We start from the raw sequence: 22,616 nt of genomic DNA, 5'->3' as shown, positions 1-22,616 counted from the left end.
GGTAAGCCACTGTCTTGAATCACTGCAGTCTGTGAGGTGAAGTTACACCCCCAGTGCTATTAGGTGGGGCATTCCAGGATTTTGACCCAGTACCGATGAAGGAACGGCAAAATATTTCCAAGTCAGGATGGTGTGTGATTTGGAAGCCAACTTGCAGGTGGTGGTGTTCCCATGCACCTGCTGTCCTGTCCTTCTAGGTAGTAGAGGTCACAGGTTTGGGAGGTGCTGCTGAAGAAGCCTTGGTGAGTTGTTGCAGAGCATCTTGTTAATGGTACACACTGCAGCCAAGGTGCGCCGGTGGTGGAGGGAGTGAATGTTTAAGGTGGTGGATGGGGTGCCAATCAAGCGGGCTACTTTGTCCTGTATGGTGTCAAGCTTCTTGAGTGTTGTTTGAGTCACACTCATCCATGCAAGTGGAGACTATTTCATCACACTCCTGTCTTGTAGATGGTGGAAAGGGTTTGGGGAGTCAGGAGAACACCCATCCTCTGATCTGCTCTTGTAGTCACAGTATTTATATGGTTGATCCAGTTGAGTTTCTAGTCAATGGTGACCCCCAGAATGTTGCTGGAGGGGATTTCAACAATGGTAATGCCATTAAATGACAATAGGAGGTGGTTAGACTCTTCCTTTTTGGAGATAGTCATTGTCTGGCACATGTGTGGTGCGAATGTTACTGGCCACTTACCAGCCCAACCCTGAATGTTGTCCAGGTCTTGCTGCATGTGGGCATGGACTGCTTCATTATCTGAGAAAATGTGTTGCAGTTATACGGCCAAAAATTTGGAAACGCCCCGTTTGGGGGCAGTAACAACCACGAGGCGGGAGTTCCTGTGCCAGGTGCAAAAGTCTCGCCACATGAGCTATATTGGGCTTGCCGCCTCCAAGAGGAAGTGGAGTGCAAAATCTCGCACTCCACTTCCTCTCGGGGCGGGACCAGGGCACAAAGGGATGCGATTTTTCCAGTGCTACGCGCTTGGACACATAGCGCTGGCGGGAAGACAGAACCATCCCCTTCCTTTAAAAGGAAGGGCCAAGCTGCCGACTCTGCAAGAGGGAGACGGGGCCATTGCTGTACCACCAGGGAGCGGGGTGCCGTGGCAGCAGCCTGGCATACAAGCGGAGTGCCGTGCTGCAAGGTCACGGCACGGACCCTACGATTTGCAATCTAGAAGGTTGCGACCCGTAAGTCGGTTATTTTTTTATTTTTCACTGTGCAACTCCCCTTTAATTTTCACCCCGCAAGCGACCTACAGCCCGGTTCACGTCCCACGAAGGTGTCACGAGCATGTCCCACAGCAGTTTCACGGGACACTACCAAATTTTCGCTCCGGGGCGAAAGTGGGTCACTGCGCATGGTGATGACAGTTTGCGCCGCTGCTAAACTCTCACAGAATTTCACGGGAGTTGGTAGTGGCGCCGTGCCTGAGCAAAAAGTCGTTTGCGCCCTGTTAGCGCCCCCTGGGGGCACTAGCGAGAGGCACAAACGACTTGAATTTCCCCCCATAGTCTCCATCTGTGTTATTGGCTTTTACATCCATATTCCTTGCTTTTGGTTACAAATATGCTGCACAAGCAATAGAGTTTGAAAAAACTCGTGAAACATCGGCCTGGATTTTGCGGTGAAGGAAAGGCACTCGCCATTCACCTTGCTCACAGCTGTTCACAAAATTTTGACCAGCTTTAGAGCACAGACTTCTTCTAATCCAGCGTCTGTTTCAATATGGTGCCCTCTACTTGATTTTTGTGGCGTCTGTGAGTAGGGAAAGAAACAGTGAGGCTCTTCAACCAATCAGATTGAAGAATCCTCACTCAGCCACCAGAATCCAAAGCAGGAATTATAAAGCAGGTGATATAAATTTGATTTAAATGATGTACAGAAAACAAAATAAAGATTGGGAAATACAGATGGGATTAAGGGAGAGAGATAAAAGTGAAACAAAAAATTATTTTAATCTAAATTTTTTTTAAATTCTCCAACACTAATTTTGTTCTGAGGTAATGATACTCCGCAGTTGTAAAATTAATTTTTCAGAACCAGAGATGTTGTTCAGCAGTAATTATCACTTATCATGCCATTAAAAACTCAGTTACTCCTGAATGCACAAGCCCTATCTTTTTTAGTGTGGAACTGGTGAGCAAGTGCAGCAGGTTCACACTGTTGCAGTAATTTCAATGCTGAGTCTCTCGGAGAGGACTGCAAAGTGCTTTTTGTGGAGGAGCAGGGTATCTCTGCCAGCAACTTCTGGATTTCTGTAGTTAACTGCGCTTGTTCAGAAACCAGAAGTTGCTGTCTGATTTACCCATAATAATCGTTATTATTACCGCAAAATCCGATCAAAGAACAAGAGAGTGCCAGTATAAGCATCTACGGTGATAAACTCTAACATAATTTTCATTTGACAGCAGGTGCTACATTGCTGCATTGTAGCTGGTTATTTTCTAATAGAATGCTTTTTAAATATAATTATGATATCCAAGAACAAGTTAAAAAAGCATCTGTAAAGCTAAATATTATTTGAGGGAGAGGAATGTCGTGGCTGCTGTACTTTCCCCCACCTTTCAAACAGTAGACTAAAGGTCTCAAAATAAACAGATAGATGGGAACAATCCAAAATCAAAAGCTCAGTTTGTGTTTGTCTATCTCTTTATATATTTGAAGTTCACTGTATAAATATTGATGATATCTTACAGACCTGTTTTATGTCCCTCACAGGATCCCAGGTTCAATGCAGAAGTCGACCAGATCACAGGCTATAAGACACAGAGTATTCTATCCATGCCAATAAAGAACCACAAAGAGGAGGTGAATGTTTTTTACTGTCACAGTATGATTTATGACTGAGTTGTGCTGAGCCTTGTTACTGTGTTCTGCACTGCCTTTAGGCCCTGATGGTCTCTTAATATATTGGTGACTCGAACTGTACACTGTATTCAGGTGTGACCTGACCAACGCACTGTACAGCTTCAACATGACTTCTGGGACGTTGAATTCCACTGCTTTGACAATATAGCCCAGCATTCTATTTATTTTGTTTATGCTGCCTCACACTGTATTAACATGTTGAGCAACACGTCAACTAACACTGCTAGATAGCTTTCAAATTGCTATTGATAAATTCCATCCCACCCACAGAGTACATGTACCTCTTTTAATGTTTTTTTAAATTCCAATATGGATTATCTTGCATTTCTCTATACTGATAAATAAAATGCAAGATACTACATAATGAAATAATTATTTTGCCATCGATCAGCTAAGTGTAAACCATGTTGAGCTGTCTGAGAATGTTTTGCTGACTTCATTGAGTCTACAGCCTCCCATAGCATTATGTGATCTGTGAATTTAACTACTGTGCATTGAGATTGTGATTAACGTTATTTTCATGTACAAGAAACAATATTTTTGTACATCAAAAGCAGGAGGGATCCATGGTGGCCCCCACTCATTGGGCCCAAGTTTCCACAAGAAAAAAAACAGGCGCCCCTCCGAGCTGGGCGCCCGTTTTTCGCGCCGAAAACGGCGCCTAAAAAAATCCTCGGTAGTCTCTACCGACTTACAGGTCCTGTGGCACTCGGCGCAGCCGGCACGAGCTGTGGGGGGGGCGGAGCCAGGTCCCTGCGCTGAAAACAGTGCCGGGACCTCTGCACATGCGCGCTACAGTCGGCACGCAAGTGCAGTAGCTCCAGGCGCCGAACTGTGTGGGAGGGGCCCGAAGCACGCAGCCCCTAGCCCTGGCCCAATGGCCTCACTGGGGCTGCGTGAATGAGGCTCCTCCCACGGCCAGCTCCTGCTCCCCGCCCGACCAGACCCGACACTCGCTCCCCCCCCCCCCGCCGACCAGACCCGACCCGACACACGCTCCCCCCCCCCCCCCAGACCCGACCCGAGACCCGCTCCCCCCCGCCCCGACCGAGACCCGACACCCGACACCCGACACGCGCTCCCCCCCCCCCGCCGACCAGACCCGACCCGACACCCGCTCCCCCCCGCCCCGACCGAGACCCGACACCCGACACCCGAGACCCGCTCCCCCCCCCCCCCCGCCCCGACACCCGAGACCCGCTCCCCCCCCCCCCCCGCCCCGACACCCGAGACCCGCTCCCCCCCCCCGCCCCGACACCCGAGACCCGCTCCCCCCCCCCCCCGCCCCGACACCCGAGACCCGTTCCCCCCCGCCCCGACAGAGACCCGAGACCCGCTCTCCCCCCCACCCCCCCCCCCCGCCCCGACCCGAGGCCCGCTCCCCCCCCCCCGACCCGACACCCGCTCCCTCCCCCCGACCCAACACCCGCTCCCCCGACCCCCCCCTCTCTCTTTCCCTCCCTCCCTCGCTCAGCAGCACTTTCACACAGGTAGGAAGATGGTTTATTTAATCTTTTCTTGGCTTATAAATGTTTATTCAGGTTGGATTTATTTGTATAATATTTGTAGAAGTATAAATAAGGATTTATTGTCAAATTTAATGAGTTCCCTTCCCCCCCACTTCGTTCTGGGCACCTAATTTGTAACCTGCGCCTGATTTTTTAATGTGTAGAACAGGTTTTTTCAGTTCTACAAAAATCTTCACTGGCGCCATTCTACTTTAGTTTGGAGTACATTTTCACTGTGGAAACTTTCAAATCAGGCGTCAGTGGCCGGACACGCCCCCTTTTGAAGAAAAAATTCTGTTCTAAACTAGAACTGTTCTACCTGACTAGAACTGCAGAAAAAAAAATGTGGAGAATTGCGATTTCTAAAATAGTCCGTTCTCCACCAGTTGCTCCTAAAAATCAGGCGTGAATCATGTGGAAACTTGGGCCCATTATTTGTGCATATCAGAACCAGGAGCGACATCTCAGAGATCCCATCTTATTATTTATGTATAGCAGAAACAGGAGGGCCATCCCATTCATCATTTCCCCCTTGTGGCTTAACTGTTCTTTAACTACCCTTTGTTTCCCTTCCTTTAACTGGTTACAAATACATTTCTTATTTTTATTTCATTCTCGGGATGTGGGTTTCATGAGCAAGGCCAGCAATTATTGCTTATCCCTAGTTGCCCTTGAAAAGGTGATGGTGGGACTTCTTCTTGAACCGCTACAGTCCGTGTGGTGAAGGTACTCCCACAAGGCTGGTAGGTAGGGAGTTCCAGGATTTTGACCCAATGACGATGAAGGAATGGTGATATACTTCCAAGTCAGGATGGTGATTGATAAAGCAACTGAAGATAGTTGGGCCTGTTGTCGTGAGGAACTCTTGCAGTGATGTCCTGAGGCTGAGATGTTTGGCCTTCACTGACCATAACCATATTCCTTTATGTCAGGTATGACTCCGACACTGGACCATTTACTCTCTGATTCCCATTGACCAGTTTTACTCGGGCTCCTTGGTGCCACACTCAGTCAAATGCTCCCTTGATGTCAAGCAGTCGCTCTCCCCTCCCCAATTCTGGAATTCAGCTCTTGCCTCCATGTTTGGACCAAGGTTGTAATGAAGTCTGGAGCCGAGTGTTTTTGGCGAAACTCAAATTGAGCATTGGTGAGCAGGTTTTTCGGTGAGTAAGTGCTGTTTGATAGATTCAGACAGTTACTTTAGTCAGTTACTAATAAATTTAGAACCCTACATTTAATTTGCCACATCAAAAAATTAGAGCAAAAAATGCTTACTTCATGTATTTTTATGGAAATTTAGGCAAACTTTGCTAATGTAGCATATGTTTACATGGTGGAACTTTAGTTAGCTGAATCTTTGCAAAGAGCATGGCTATATAAGAGAAAATTATTTTTAAAATGAGGTATAGTATAACAGATTAGAACATAAGAACATAAGAAATATGAGCAGGAGTAGGCCATTTGGCCCCTCGAGCCTGCTCCGCCATTTAATAAGATCATGGCTGATCTGATCATGGACTCAGTTCCACTTCCCTGCCCACTCCCCATAACTCTTTACTCGCTTACCGCTCAAAAATCTGTCTATCTTCGGCTTAAATATATTCAATGACCCAACCTCCACAGCTCTCTGGGGCAGAGAATTCCACAGATTTACAACCCTCTGAGAGAAGAAATTGCTCCTCATCTCAGTTTTAAATGGGCAGCCCCTTATTCTGAAAATATGCCCTCTAGTTCTAGATTCCCCCATGAGTGGAAACATCCTCTCTGCATCTACCTTGTCGAGCCCCCTCATTAGCTTATATGTTTTAATAAGATCACACCTCATTCTTCTGAATTCCAATGAGTACAGGCCCAACCTGCTCAACCTTTCTTCATAAGTCAACCCCTTCAGCTCAGGAATCAACCTAGTGAACCTTCTCTGAACTGTCTCCACTGCAAGTATATCCCTATTTAAGTAAGGAGAACAAAACTATACGCAGTACTCTAGGTCTGGCCTCACCATTACACTGTACAGTTGTAGCAGGACTTTTCTACTTTTCTACTCTATCCCCCTTGCAATAAAGGCCAACATTCCATTTGCCTTCCTGATTACTTGCTGTACCTGCATACTAAGTTTTTGTGTTTCATGCACAAGGACCCCCAGGTCCCTCTGTACTGCAGCATTTTATAATTGTTCTCCATTTAAATAATAATTTGCTTTTTTATTTTTCCTGCCAAAGTGGATAACCTCACACTTTCCCACATTATACTCCATCTGCCAAATTTTTGTCCACTCACTTAGCCCGTCTATATCCCTTTGCAGATTTTCTGTATCCTCCTCACAACTTGCTTTCCCACTCATCTTTGGATCATCAGCAAACTTGGCTACATTACAGTCAATCCCTTCATCCAAATCATGAATATAGGTTGTAAATAGTTTAGGCCCCAGCACCGATCCTTGTGGCACCCCACTAGTTACTGTTTGCCAACCGGAAAATGACCCATTTATCCCGACTCTCTGTTTTCTGTTAGTTAGCCAATCCTCTATCCATGCTAATATATTACCCCTAACCCCATGAACTTTCATCTTGTGCAGTAATCTTTTATGAGGCACCTTATCAAATGCCTTCTGGAACTCCAAATACACCACATCCACTGGTTCCCCCTTATCTACCCTGCTCATTACATCCTCAAAGAACTCCAGCAAATCATGTCAAACATGATTTCTCTTCCATAAAACCATGCTGACTCTGCTTGAATAAATTATGCTTTTCCAAATGTCCTGCTACTGCTTCCTTAATAATGGACTCCAGCATTTTCCCAACAACAGATGGAGGTGAGATTGAGGTGAGATTGAGTAGACTAGGCAAATATTCTCTAGCATTTAACAGAATGAGAGGTGATCTCATTGAAACACACAAAATTCTTACAGGGCTTGACAGGTTAGAAGCAGGTAGGATGTTTCCTTTGGTTGGAGACTCTAGAACCAGGGGTCACAGTCTCAGAATAAGGGATTAACCATTTAGGACTGAGATGAGGAGAAATGTCTTCACTCAGAGGGTGGGGAATCTTTGGAATTCTCTATCCCAGAGGGCTGTGGATGCTCAGTCGTTGTGCATGTTCAAGACAGTGATCGATAGATTTTTGAATATTAAGTGAATCAAGGGATACAAGGATAGTGCAGGAAAGTGGAGTTAAGGTAGAAAATCAGCGATGATCTTATTGAATGGTGGCGTAGGCTTGAGTGGCCGAATGGCCTATTTCTGCTCCTAATTCTTATGTTCTTATGTTCTTAGATGGGTAGGCTTGGGATTATTTTTTAAATGAGGTATTATATGCTAAACCTACAGATCAAGAGCCCTGAAATGCAGAGAATTTAAAACAAATTTGAAAATCAGTAACTTAACAGTAATCTGAACATTACTTCTGATATCAAACTGTGAAATCTACTACAAGTCCGTCTGATTGATGGGTGTTACATTCATCTTATATGCGGAGAGATACTGGAAGACTGCCCACACATGCTCCACGCAACAACCTCAGTAATATTAACATTGTCTCTATGCTAACATTAACCTGAATGGAGCTGAGGTTCCTGAGGTGCGTGAATACCATGCTCCAGCTGTTAAAGCTAAAACCTGCTATTAAAAAGCCTCTTAACAGTCTCTCAACAAGCATTTAAGTACTTCAATGAGGTCACCCGCCTCTGCCGAGCAGGTCTGTGGTGTACTGAGAAAAGCTCTAGTGTTAAATGGAGAAGTTAGCAGGATGATGGTGGGTTCCCGACGTGCTGGCCATTTTGGCAATTTTTACTACTTACCCACCCTCAAAATAGCTCGGGACTGGGGAAATTCCAGCCAATGTATTCAAAGACGTACTTGGTATGATAGAAAACCAGTACATTCCTCTAAAAAGCAAAGGGTCCACTGAGGTAGTTAAGCAAACATGATCAACAGTTGAGGTAAGACACAGTATCAAGCTAAAAGAAAGAGTTTACATAAATGCAAGGAAAAGTAGAAATCCAGCAGACTGGGAGTATAAAAAGGAACAAAGAGATACAAAGAAAGTAATGAGGTGCAAAAGGGATACCAATCATAATAGCAAAAGATATATATATATAAATATAAATATACACAAAGTGATTATCTCCATGAACATTTTTGTGTTCTTCTGTGCATGCACGCAGTGGACTCCGCCCCTTTTTGCGCATGTGCACTCGATCCGGTTGCGCATGTGCAGTATGATATATGAGGAAGCCTGGTGAACCTTTGCTGCACTCCCTCAATAGCAAGAACGTCCTTCCTCAGATTAGGAGACCAAAACTGAACACAATATTCCAGGTGAGGTCTTACCAAGGCCCTGTACAACTGCAATAAAACCTCTCTGCTCCTATACTCAAATTGCCTAGCTATGAAGGCCAACATACCATTTGCCTTCTTCACCGCCTGCTGTATCTGCATGCCAACTTTCAATGACTGATGTACCATGACACCCAGGTCTCGTTGCACTTCCCCCTTTCCTAATCTGCTGCAATTCAGATAATATTCTGCCTTCATGTTTTTGCCCCCAAAGTGAATAACGTCACATTTATCCACATTATACTGCATCTGCCATGCATTTGCCCACTCACCTAACCTGTCCAATTCACCCTGCAGCCTTTTAGCGTCCTCCTCACAGCTCACACCGCCACCAAGTTTTGTGTCTTTTATTGCAGGTCTCCAGAGTGCCTCTCCAACCTGTGAAGCACTCTTAAATACCTGTGCTCCCAAGGGATTATGAGATCCCTTGGGACTCCGGGGAATGAGCCCTCTGGTGGCTGTACAGAGTATATACAAGTCCAGATACATAACAACTACATTGTTGTTTGTGGGAGCTTGCTTGTGTGCAAATGGGCTGCCGCATTTCTCACATTACAACAGTGCCTACACTTCAAAAGTACTTCATTGGCTATAAAGTGCTTTGAAAAGTCTTGTGGTCATGAAAGTTGCAATAGAACTCCAAGGGCTAGACTTTCCGCTTTTGTGCAGATCGCCCAAAAATGCGCATTATTTCCAGCGTGGGCGGTAAAAATGGGTTTTGAGATCGCTGGATTATCGCCCATTTTCAAAACACTATCTTTCCATTTTTGAAAATGGGCGTTACCTCGAACGATCTGAAATGGGCATTAGTATTAAATTTTTTTGACCTTCTGCCATAAAGTTGTCGCCGACCATAGCAGCGGCATGGCAACACTCGTTTCCCGTGTTTCAGGAGGTCAGGGGTCATCATTACATGCGCAGAAGAGGAGAAAGAGAGAAAGGGAGCAGAGAGGACCTGAAAGCGTGTGTGGGTGTGGTGTGTGTTTCTTTGGCTGTTGTGGGAGGCACAAGGGAGATTCACCAGCAGCAAAAAAGCCAATAAGCACAAAGAAGGTAGTTGTCACTGAGCTTTTGTGAAATAAATAATATTTAACATGGAAGGGATGGAGGAGGCGACCCAGCACGCTGTGGAGACTGAGGACGATGGTGAATTTGGGAGAACGCAAAAGAGCAAGGAGGTTCTTGGACGAGGCAAATGCCTCCCTGATGCAGCAGGTTGAGTCACGCTGAGGTCAATTGACCCAGGGAGAGCATGGGAAGCCCATCCCAAAGGCCTACCAAAAGATATGGGCCGAGATAGCCGAGGTGGTCTCGTCGGTGACCAATGAGGTACATGAAGGCAACCAATGCCGCTAGCTATGGAACGAGTTGTCGGATCCGCCAGAGTAAGTATTACATTTATTTACATGTACTTATATATTTATATAATTAGTCCACCCTGATCTACTGAACAGGTAGAGAGCAGGCGGCTTCAACAAAGTGCATACCATGATAGCGCAAATGTGTCACGCGAGATTGAAGCCAATGATCCTGTATTAAATTATGGGAAAGGTCCCAAGTGGTTTCCCGGCACTGTCTTGGCCAAAGAGGGGAGCATGATGTTTCGGGTCAAACTTTCAAATGGACTCATTCACCGGAAACACTTGGACCAAATCAAACTCAGATTCATGGACTATCCTGAGCAACCCACCTTGGACCCTACCTTTTTTGATCCCCCAACACACACACTAGTGGCAACCGACACCACGGTTGACCACGAAGCAGAACCCATCATCCACAGCAGCCCTGCAGGGCTTAACACACCAGGCAGCCCAGCAAGGCCAGCTGCACAGCAGCCCAGCGAGGGCCCAATAAATGACTCAACAACACCCGCCTTCACACCGAGACGATCAACCAGGGCAAGAACCAGATCGACTCACATTGTAAATAGTTACACTATTGACTTTAGCGGGGAATGTTGTTATGTATCTGGACTTGTATATTCTCTGTACAGCCACCAGAGGGCTCATTCCCTGGAGTCCCAATGGATCTCATCATCCCTTGGGAGCACAGGTATTTAAGAGTGCTTCACAGGTTGGAGAGGCACACTGGAGACCTGCAATAAAAGACTAAGGTCACATATTACTTTGAGCTCACAGTGTTCAGTGTGACTCTTTCTCCATACACTACAGTGATAATAACCAGATAATCTGCTTTTGTTGTGTTGATTGAGCAATAAATATTGGCCAAGACATCGGGGATAACTTCCCTGTTCTTCTTCGAAGCCATGGGATCTTTTATGTCCATTTGAGAGAGCAGACAGGACCTCGGTTTAACATCTCATTCGAAAGAAGGCACCTCCGACAGTGCTGCACTCCCTCAGCATTGCACTGGAGTGTCAACCTTGATTTTTGTGTTCCAGTCCTTGGAGTGGGACTTGAACCCACAACCTTCTGACTCAGAGGTTAGGGTGCTACTCACTGAGCCACAGCTGACACAGTACAGCACGAATGGAGGCCATTTGGCCCATGGAGTCTGCGCTGGCTCTTTCGAAGAGCAATCTAGTTAGTCCCACTCCCTGCTCTTTCCCCATATCTCTGCAATTATTTCTTCTTCAAGTATTTATCCAATTTACTTTTGAATGCAACTGTTGACACTGATCCACCGACCCAAATCCTAACCAGGTGTTGTGTAAAAAGGTTTTTCCTCATGTCACCTCTGTTGCCAATCACGTTAAATCTGTGCCCTCTCATTATCGGCCCTTCAGCCATTGGAAACAATTTCTCTTTATTTACTCTATCTAAATTCTTCATGATTTTCAACACCTCTATCAAATCTCCTATTAGCCTTCTCCGCTCCAAGGTGAACAAACCCAGCTTCTCCAGTCTATCCACGTAACTCTATTCCCTCATCCCTGGAACCTTTCTTGTCAATATCTTCTGTACCCTCTCCAAAGCCTTCATGTCCTTCCTAAAGTATGGTGCCCAAAATTGGATACAATACTCCAACTGGGGTTGAACTAATGTTTTATATAGATCTAGCATAACTTCCTGGCTTTTGTACTTTATGTCTCTATTTATAAAGCCCAGATTCCCATATGCTTTATTACTCTCACATACACATCTACACCTGTCTGGTGTCCACCTTGGTCCTTCCAAACTGAGAATGACCCAAAATCCCTTAGGAGATACTCCAAAAACCAAAAACTGTGGAAATATCCATCCAATCATAGACAAAGCAAGTTCTGTGTTCAGGCACATGTCTTGGGCCTCCCTTATCTGCCTTTTGCCGCCTTCTGTGCTATACTATTCTATGGGCCCGAACTCGTTCGAACCCAAGGCCCACCCAAGTGCCGCCTAAAGGACCGCCGATGGCGCCGAGAGACAGGGCTGTACTTTGCTTGGAAGATTCCTCTAAAAGAGGGGGCAGTGCCACCTGGCACCCAAACAATGGCTTACGCCATCAATCTGGGCGGCAGCGGGCGGGAGCTCTCAATCTCAGCAGCAAATGTGCTTGCCACCCAAGTGCCGCCGAGGATGGAGTCGGGCCCAGGGAGGGTTGCAGACCTGAAAATAAAAATCATAGCAAAAAAAAAACCGCAACACCTTCAGGGGATCCAATCCAGGTAAGTCGCTGTAAAAAGTGTTTTAAAAATATTTTAACTAACCTTTTTTTCCATTCCTTCTACTTACCATCGGGGTTAGACCTGCCTCCACGCAGCGGTCCTTCCCCCTGCTGGCGCCGACTCCCGTCGACTCCCGCCCCCACCAATCTGGCAGCTCGGCGGGCGGGAGGACACTTTTGCTACTTGGCCGCCAGACGACGTCAGCGGGCAGTTGCCGGCGGTACTCCCCTCCCGCCCACTCTAGCCCAAGTGGAAAATGGCAAAGAGGGGAGACCGGCAGCAAAACTCGGCGGCAGCAGGCGGCAGTGGGCGGTAAGGCCACCAATATCGGGCCCCTATGATTCTATGACCTTAAGCTTTTTGCTAGAATTGCTGTTCTGCAAAATCCACTTCGTTCATTCTCTCAGGATGATGTATGGATAAGTGTCCTTGTTATTACAAAAACGAATAGTTAATGCGAGAAGAGAGTGAAAAAGAACAAGGTGAGACTTAAAGCTCTCTACAACGCAATGGAGGAGAAATTGCATAGCGCCCCATTTTTGGTGGTAACTTTTACTGCAGCACAAAAGTACCACCAGGCACTACATGAGGAACTCCATCAGGCACTTCCGACTTAATGCTCCAGGAAGGAAGTGGAGCCCTAAATCAAGCGCTACCACTTCCCTTGGAGCATGTCCCATATGCAGCAAGACCTGGATGACATTCAGGCTTGGGCTGACAAATGTAAAGTAACATTCGAGCCATACAAGTGCTGGCAATGACTATCTCCAACAAGAGAGATCTAACCATTGCCCCATGACATTCAATGGCACTACCATCGCCGAATCCCCCACCATTGACATCTTGGGGGTCACCATTGACCTGAAACTTAACTGGACCAGCCACATAAATACTGTGGCTACAAGAGTGTAGATGTTTTTAGTATAAGGGATGTTGCAGTGGTGTGGGGTGGATTGGTTGGGCTGGATACTCTTTGCCTTTCCGTTATTGTTCATGGGTTTGTATGTAACCTTTATGGCTACTGATGAAGGGCCATGCGGCTCTTTGTCGGCTGGCGCGGACACAATGGGCTGAAATGGCTTCCTTCTGCACTGTAAATTTCTATGTTTCTATGTTTCTAAGAGCAGGTCAGAGGTTGGATATTCTGTGGTGAATGTCTCACCTCCTGACTCCCCAAAGCTTTTCCACCATCTACAAGGCACAAGTCAGGAGTGTGATGGAATATTCTCCACTTGCCTGGATGAGTGCAGCTCCAACAACACTCAAGAAGCTCAACACCATCCAGGATGAAGCAGCCCACTTGATTGGCGCCCCATCTACCAGCTTAAACATTTACTCCCTCCACCACCAGCGTACTGTGGCTGCAGTGTGTATACCATCTACAAGATGCACTGCAGCAACTCGCCAAGGCTTCTTTGACAGCACCTCCCAAACCCGCGACCTAGAAGTACAAGGGCAGCAGCGTATGGGAACACCATCACCTCCAGTTCCCCTCCAAGTCACACATCATCCTGACTTGGAAATATATCGCCATTTCTTCCTCGTCGTTGGGTTAAAATCTGGAGGACAAAGAAAATGGCTTTGGTCTTCTCGTTGTTTGACTGAAAGAAATTGTGGCTCATTCACAATACAGAGGCAAAAGCTGTGGAGTGATCAAGAGAGATGGTGGAGAGGTAGCTATGGCTGTCATCAGCATAGATATGGAGGCTGACCCAATGTTCTCTGATTAATGTGCATAGGGGTTGAGGGTGGGTTCTGAAAAAGAGGGGACAATACCTGAAAACAGGGTATCAATTAGCATGGGGCCAGGGAGGGAAAGTGCGCTGATGGTGGAGGGAGTGAATGTTTAAGGTGGTGGTTGGGGTGAGGACTTTGTAGGGTCGACTGGGCTGGATGTGCCTTTGTCATGTCCAAATCCAATGCCTAGGTCGATGACGAGTGGTCCGTAAATGAAGTCTTATTGTATTTATTTGTAGTGGTTTGATACAACTGAGTGGTTTGCTTGGCCATTTCAGAGTAAACCTCATTGCTGTGGGTCTGGGGTCACATATAGTCCATACCGGGTAAGGACGGCAGATATCCTTCCCTAAAGGATATTAGTGAACCAGATGGGTTTTTACAAAAATACCAGCTATTTATTCCAGATTTATTTAATTAACTGAATTGAAATTCACAAACTGCAATGGTGGGATTTGAACTCACATCTTCAGATTATTAGTCCAGGCTTCTCTATTACTAGTTCCAGTAACAGAACCAAAAATTCTACCATATCAGGTACATTAGTCAACCTCTGAACCGAGCTCAGCTCCAGACCCTACATCCTCTTCATCAAAAACGTTGCCTACTTCCATCTCTGCAACATCAACTTCATCCTCCCATGCCTAAACCATCTACTGTGGAAACTCTCATCCATGCCTTTATCACCTTTGTCACCCTCAGCCTCAACTATTCCAATGCTCTCCTGACCGGCCTCCCATCTTCCACCCTCCATAAACTTCAGTTCGTCCAAAACGCTGCTGCCCGTATCCATCCCACACCAAATCCTGCTCACCCGTCACGTCTGTGAAATCAATGGAATGTAAATTGGATGGGTTCTGTAATAGCTGGATAATCATCTCTGCCAGATTGCCATGCAGGTGGTGAAGATAAATATCTATCCCAATATCTTATTTATTTAAAGAGGAAAGTGAGTAACCTAGCACTTAAATCTAGGCTGACACTCCAGTGCAGTACTGAGTGCTGCACTGTGGAGGTGCCATCTTTTGGATGCGACGTTAAATCGAGGCCCCATCTACTCTCTCAGGTGGACGTAAAAGATTCCATGCCACTATTTCGAAGAAAAGCAGGGGAGTTAACCCCGGTGACCTGGCCAATATTTATCCCTCAATCAACATGACAAAAACAGTTTATCTAGTCATTATCACATTGCTGTTTGCGGGAGCTTGCTGTGCGCAAATTGGCTGACTGCGTTTCCCACAATACAACAGTGACTACACTCCAAAAGTATTTTATTGGTACTTCATTGGCTGTAAAGCACTTCGAGATGTCTGGTGGTCGTGAAAGGCGCTATATAAATGTAAATCTTTCTTTTTCTCTGTAAATCTCGATATATAAGATTTCAGGAGGTATTATTAATAGTTCAGTATACTGGTCTATGCTCCAGTAAGATGAAATTTATTTCTCTGAAAGCTTACAGTTTTCCTTGGTAGGGTCGCTATTTCTTCCATTTCATTAAGTCAGGTCAAGCAGCACTTCCAATTCTCTGGTAAAATTTTCCTTGTAGCAAGAGTGCGAGTTAAAGCTAGTGAGAACATTGTGCGAAGATCTTTGAGTGTATCTCTACCCAGGGGTACAATAAGATTAGTACAAAGCCAAATGGTCTGTGCAGGGTTTTACTGCAATTCTCAATCAATCAAAATTCTTATAAATAATTACCCGCAATATTATATTTCTGAAGTCAGGTTGTGTGACTTCCTGTTACTGGTTGTTAGTGCTTTGACCAAAATGTGCTTTGATATAGGAGAGGAGAAAAGATGAGAACATTTGCAGAGATGAAATATTTCTATAACTGATCTTGCAATGTATTGTGCAGTTGCAGAAGAGAATAGAGCAGGGGTGGGCAATTATTTGGGTTGGAGGATCAGTTAACAAGTTTTGGTGAGCTGTTGAAGGCTGCGCACTAATATTCCCCCTAAAATGTGATGCGTCGTAAAATGTGACGCATCCTAAAATGAGGCGTGTCCTAAAATGAGTCATGTCCTAAAATGTGATGCGTCCTAAAATGATTATCGTCCTGAAAAGAGATGCGTCCTATGTTGTGGCATGTCCTAAAATGAGACATGTTCTAAAAAGAGACGCATCCTACAATGAGACACATCCTGAAATGTGACGTGTCCTAAAATGAGATCATAGAATCATAGAAGTTTACAGCACGGAAGGAGGCCACTTTGGCCCATCATGTCCGCGCCGGCCAACAAGAGGCTATTCAACCTAATCCCACTTTCCAGCTCTTGGTCCGTAACTCTGCAGGTTATGGCACTTCAAGTGTACATCCAAGTACTTTTTAAATGTGGTGAGGGTTTCTGGCTCTACCACCTTTCAGGCAGTGAGTTCCAGACCCCCACAACCCTCTGATTAAAGACATTTCCCCTCAAATTTCATCTAAACCTTCTACCAATTACTTTAAATTTATGCCCCCTGGTTGTTGACCCCTCTGCTAAGGGAAATAGGCCATTTCTATCCACTATATCTAGGCCTCTCATAATTTTATGTATCTCAATGAGGTCTCCCCTCAGCCTCCTCTGTTCCAAGGAAAACATACCCAGCCTATCCAATCTGTCCTCATAGCTAAGATTCTCCAATTCCGGCAACATCCTTGTAAATCTATTCAGTATCCTCTCCAGTGCAAACACATCCTTCCTGTAATGCGGTGACCAGAACTGCACGCAATACTCCAGCTGTGGCCTAACCAGTGTTTTATACAGTTCAAGCATAACCCACCTGCTCTTATATTCTATGCCTCGGCTAGTAAAAGCAAGCATTCCATATGACTTCTTAATCAACTTATCCACCTGGCCTGCTACCTTCAGGAATCTGTGGACATGTACTCCCAGATTCCTTTGACCCTCTACACTTCTCAATGTCTTACCATTTAATGTGTATTCCCTTTCCTTGTTAGCCCTCCCCAAATGCATTACCTCACAGTTCTCTGATTTAATTCCATTTGCCACTGTTCTGTCCACCTGATCAGTTGATTGATATCTTCCTAGAGTCCACAGCTTTCTTCTTCATTATCAACATCACAGCCAATTTTAGTATCATCTGCAAACTTCTTAATCATACCTCCTATACTCCTATATTCAAGTCTAGATCATTGATGTATACCACAAAAAGCAAGGGATCTAGTACTGAGCCCTGCAGAACCCCACTGGAAACATCCTTCCAGTCACAAAAACACCCATCAACCATTCCCCTTTGCTTCCTGCCTCTGAGCCAATTATGGATCTAACTTACCACTTTGCCCTGGACCCCATGGGCTTTTACTTTCGTGACCAGTCTGCCATGAGGGACCTTATCGTAATCTTTGCTAAAATCCATGTACACGACACCATATGCACGGCCCTCATCGACCCTCCTGGTTACCTCCTCGAAAAATTCAATCAAGTTAATCAGACATGACCTTCCCTCAACAAATCCGTGCTGACTGCCCCTGATTAACCAATGTCTTTCTAAATGTAGATTTATCCTGTCCTTCGGGATTTTTTCCTATAATTTTCCCACAACTGTGGTTAGGCTGACTGGCCTGTAATTATTCGGTCTATCCCTTTCTCCCTTCTTAAACAAAGGTACCACATTAGCAGTCCTCTGGCACCATACCTGAAACCAGAGAGGATTGGAAAATGCTGGTCAAAGTCTCCGCTATTTCCTCTTTTACTTCGCTTAACAGCCTGGGTTACATTTCAGCCAGGCCTGGGGACTTATCCATTTTCAAAGCTGCTAAACCCCTTAATACCTCCTCGCTCAGTATGTTTATTTCATTTAATATTTCACACTCTTCCTCCTCGATAACAGTGTCTGCATCACCCCTCTCTTTTGTGAAAACAGACGCAAAGTATTCGTTAAGAACCATACCCACATCTTCTGCCTCCACATACAGATTACCCTCATGGTCTCTAATAGGTCCTACCCTTTCTTTAGTTATCCTCTTGCTCATAATATATTTATAAAACATCTTTGGGTTTTCCTTGATTTTACTTGCCAAGAATTTTTCAAGCTCTCTTTGATTTCCTAATACGTATCCCTTTTCATGTCACCCCTGGACTTTCTATACTTGGAGATACTGCAGTATTTAGCCCTCGATATCTGTCATAAGCTTCCCTTTTATTCTTTATCCTACCCTGTATGTCCCTAGACATCCAGGGGGCTCTAGATTTGTTAGTCTCACCTTTTTTCTTTTAGGGTACATATTTGGCCTGAGCCCTGCAGATCTCCTCCTTGAATGCCTTCCACTGCTCTGACACTGATTTACCTTCAAGTAGCTGTTTCCAGTCCACTATGGCCAAATCACCTCTCAGCTTAGCAAAGTTGGCTTTTCCCCAATTTAGAACTTTTATTCCTGGTCGAACATTGTCCTTTTCCATAACTACCTTAAATCTAACTGAATTATGGTCACTTGCACCTAAATGCTCTCCCACTGTTACCCCTTCCACCTGCCCAGCTTCATTCCCTAAAACTAAATCCATAACCGCCTCCTCCTGTGTTGGGTTTGCTATATGCTGGCTAAAAAAGTTCTCCTGAATGCATTTTACAAATTCCGCACCCTCTATACCCTTCACACTAATGTTATCCCAGTTAATAGTAGGATTGTTGAAATCCCCTACTATTACTGCCCTAAAGTTTTTGCACTTCTCAGAAATTTGCCTACATATTTGCTCTTCTTTCTCTCTCTCACTGTTTGGTGGTCTATTGTACACACCCAGCAGTGTGATTGCCCCTTTTTTGTTTTTCAGTTCGACCCATATGGCCTCGTTTGATGATCCCTCTAACATATCATCCCTCCTCACCGCTGTAATAGTTTCTTTAATCAATACCCCGCTCTCTATCCTGTCTGAAAATCCTGTAACCAGGAATGTTAAGCTGCCATACCTGCCCCCGTTTCAGCCATGTCTCTGTAATAGCTAGAATATTATACTCCCAAGTGTCTACCTGTGCTCTCAGCTCATTTGCCTTATTCGCTATACTCCTTGCATTGAAGTATATACTATTTAATATAGCCAGACCACCTTGTTGCCTACTTTCAAGCCCTTGTTTCTTCTGTCTTTCAAATTCACTTAATACATTTTTGCTTTCCAATTCCAGTTTTACTCCCCTCCCTAATGAATCTATTCTCAGGTTCCCATCCCCCTGCCAAGCGAGTTTAAATCCTCCCCAACAGCACTGGTTAAACCCCCGCTCCCCCCCCCCCCCCCGATGAGGAAATTGGTCCCGGCTCTGTTGAGGTGCAACCCTTCTGGCTTTTACAGGTCCCACCTCCCCCAGAAACGGTCCCAATGCCTCAGGAATCTGAAGCACTCCCTCCTGCACCATCTCTCCAGCCACGCGTTCATCTGCTCTATCCTCCTATTTCTGTACTCACTAACTCGTGGCACTGGGATGTGTCCTAAAATGTGACACGTCCTACAATGAGACACATCCTGAAATATGATGGTGTTAGATCTCTTAATTTCCAATGAAATACGAACTCCGGTTGTAGTTTTAATGTAACTTTATTCTGGCAGCAGCAACAAGCTTCTGGCTTTAAGCCAGGCCTTTGTCCTTCTGAGACCACATGGCCAAAATGGCTGTACTTATACCTGGTTCAATTTACAGAAAAGGACTCGCCTTCTTTGACCTTATTGGCTCAATTGATAGTCTTTTAACCTATAATTGGCTCGTTACCCAAGGTCCTAAAATGTCAAGTTGATTGATGACTTAATGCAATATGCTGAGTTGCATGTAGCAGCTTTGACTTGGGGTCTGTGAATTTTCACAGCCTGTCTGAATGCAGCCTGTTTGAATTCTCTATCAATCCCCCCTTTGTTTCTTTCACAAACTGAATCATAAAACATCAGCTATCACTGGTTAAACATTCTACAAAATAATTTCATACATGTTAATAGAGTTTCCTTCTAAAATTTGTTAATGTGTTTCGCCACATGTCCGGACTAGTAGCTTCCACACAAATTTACACCAACCCGAGTTCCATCGTGGCCACAATGGAAGTCTGGTTTTAGTAGGTTAATTAACCTTATTCCAATTTAATCCAAATCAATATCTTAATTCAACCAGTAAACAACCTTCCCTTAAGCATAACATACCCCTGTGCCACGTACAGACGGTCTGCTGGGACCTGCAAGGTGTCTCACATGCGGGACAGCAGCTACAGCCGCCTGGTCGCAACAACATTTAATCAACATAAACAAACAATATAAAAGTAAAATAATTACAACAAATAGAATTAAACCTTTCACCAATGAAGTTCCTATTGAACCTAGCCATTCAGTGGCTTCACTCCACAAAGTGAATGATGGGGATTGCTTAAGTTTTTCTACCTCCTTTTGGATATGCTCCGCTAAGTGGGTAATTTCTTCGGAGCTATCTGGGATATATGTGCAACACTCAGTTCCGAGTAGGGTGCAAGTACCTCCCTTTTCAGAATTCCGGGAGCAGTTACTATAATTCCCTTGCTACCCTACTATTTCCCTTTGGTGCAGAGGGTCGGAGAGTAAGAAGTAGGCCTATGCCTAGAATACCTACAATCAATAATACAGTAAATTTATACATTTTGGCAAAAAGTAATTGTCCTTATTAGATTTCAGCTTCAGTTACGGGTGCTCGTTTAACGTGTGAAGCGTGGATCCAGGCTTTCTTTCCTTGGACTTTAACAGCTGCCTGGGTAGTCAATAACACTTGATAAGGTCCCTCCCACTGAGCACCCAAAGGTTCTTTATGCAACTTTTTCACATACACCCAGACTCCCGGGATGATGTCGTGTCCTCCTTCGGGTGGATTACCCCAAGCTGCCGATACCTGTCGGGAAACAGAACTAATAGCATTGATTAGGTTCTAACAGTATGATAACAAAGTGTCACTCATTAAGTGAACATCAGCTTTCCTTAAATCGATTGTTCCTGGCAGCGACATGGGTCTTCCTGTTATAATTTCTGTTCGGGGTTGCCCTAATGTTACATAGCACTATTGGTAGTGCCTGGGGCCATGGTGTTCCTTCTTGGTGATATTTGGCAAGCTGTTGTTTCAGAGTTCGATTCATTCGCTCTACTTGTCCTGATGATTGTGGATGATAAGGACAGTGTAAATTCCACGTAATGTTCAGTAACCTACAGACTTCTTGGCAGACAGCACCTGTGAAGTGTGTTCCCTGATCTGAATGTAATCCTTACACAAGACCTTTGCAGTGTGATTGGCTGTGGCTCTTTTAGTTGGGACAGCTTCTACCCATCTAGAGAATCTGTCGACCATGACAAGAATGTTAGTGTATCCTTGGCATGAAGGAAGAGAAATATAATCAACCTGCAGATGCTGGAATGGTCCGACAGGGGCAGGGGGCCTCAGTTGGGGCATTACCGTGATGGGTCCAGGATTATTTTTCTGACAGACCACACAGCGGTCTGCTACCAGCTGGGCATGTTTTTTAAATCCCCGACCCCACCAGCTTTTCTGGAACCGTGCCATCATCTGTTGTGAGGCCAAGTGTCCCCACGAGTGGATCTGTTGGGCTAAAAAAGGCATAAGCGCTTGTGGTGTGACTGGCTTGTCGGTAACTCTTTGTCTCCAGACACCAGCTTCACATAGCTTAATTCCTGCCTCAGTCCATGTCCATTTTTCCTCTCGGGAGCACTGGCCTTGCATTGTTTGAAGGTCTCGTGTCAGAGTCCTGAGTGCTTTCAATCTGCACATCTGTGTTGGTTCTTCTGGGGGAACGCCCTCTTAGGCGGCATCTTTAGCTGCCTGGTTGGGTAGGGCATTTCCCTGTGCTTCTGTGGTATTTTCCTTGGTATGGGCCTTACACTTCAGGCTGGACACTTCCTGAGGTAATTGTATGGCCTCTAGTAAGTCTCGGACTTCTTTTCCATTTCGGATAGGTGTACCAGCAGCAGTGAGGAATCCCCTTTTCCGCCATAACAGACCAAAGTTGTGAGTGACTCCAAAAGCATAACGCGAATCTGTGTAGACATTAGCTGTCTGTCCTTCTGCTATTCGACATGCTTCTGACAGGGCCCGTTACTCGGCCTGTTGTGCTGACGTTCCTGAGGGTAAACATCCTTTTGCCACTACCTCATATAAGGTTGTAACTGTCCATCCTGCTTTTCTGGTACCATTGTCAACAAAGGAGGAACCATCTATAAACAGGATGAGGTCTGGGTTGTGCAGAGGCTCCTCTGCTGCTAAGGCTGCTTCTTCTGTTTCTTTTAAAATCTCCACGCAGTCATGCTCTTCACATTCTCCCCCCTCTTGCTCCCTCGATTCTGACATCGGGAGCATAGTTGTGGGATTAACTGGGCTGGCCCGGACGATATGGAGATTAGGAGCTTCCAAAACTGCTGTCCAGCGGGTCCATCTAGCTGCCGTCACCTGAGATATTCTATTCATAGACAGCAAAGCGTGTACGGTGTGGGGACACTTGACAATCAGCTTTTGGTCGAGGACTAGACCCCCAGTGATCATTACCGCTCGACATGTAGCTTCCATGGCCCTAAGGCAACTTCCCCATCCGAGGGCTACCGCATCCAGTTTTGCCGAAT

General features: G+C 45.4%; 1 protein-coding gene across 2 annotated transcripts in view; it reads left to right on the top strand.

Annotated features, from left to right (window-relative positions):
• The window catches only part of pde5ab (phosphodiesterase 5A, cGMP-specific, b), a 192,232-nt gene that overhangs the window by 4,812 nt on the left and 164,804 nt on the right, over positions 1–22,616 (top strand). For both annotated transcript variants that reach the window (XM_070871121.1, XM_070871128.1), the window contains one exon: positions 2,717–2,806. In XM_070871121.1, coding sequence (XP_070727222.1) covers positions 2,717–2,806 — 90 coding nt within the window. The remainder of the gene's footprint in view (positions 1–2,716; positions 2,807–22,616) is intronic.

This window comes from Pristiophorus japonicus, chromosome 2 (genome assembly GCF_044704955.1).
Source record: "Pristiophorus japonicus isolate sPriJap1 chromosome 2, sPriJap1.hap1, whole genome shotgun sequence".
Lineage (NCBI taxonomy): Eukaryota > Metazoa > Chordata > Chondrichthyes > Pristiophoridae > Pristiophorus > Pristiophorus japonicus.
This window is presented reverse-complemented; position numbering and strand designations above follow the sequence as displayed.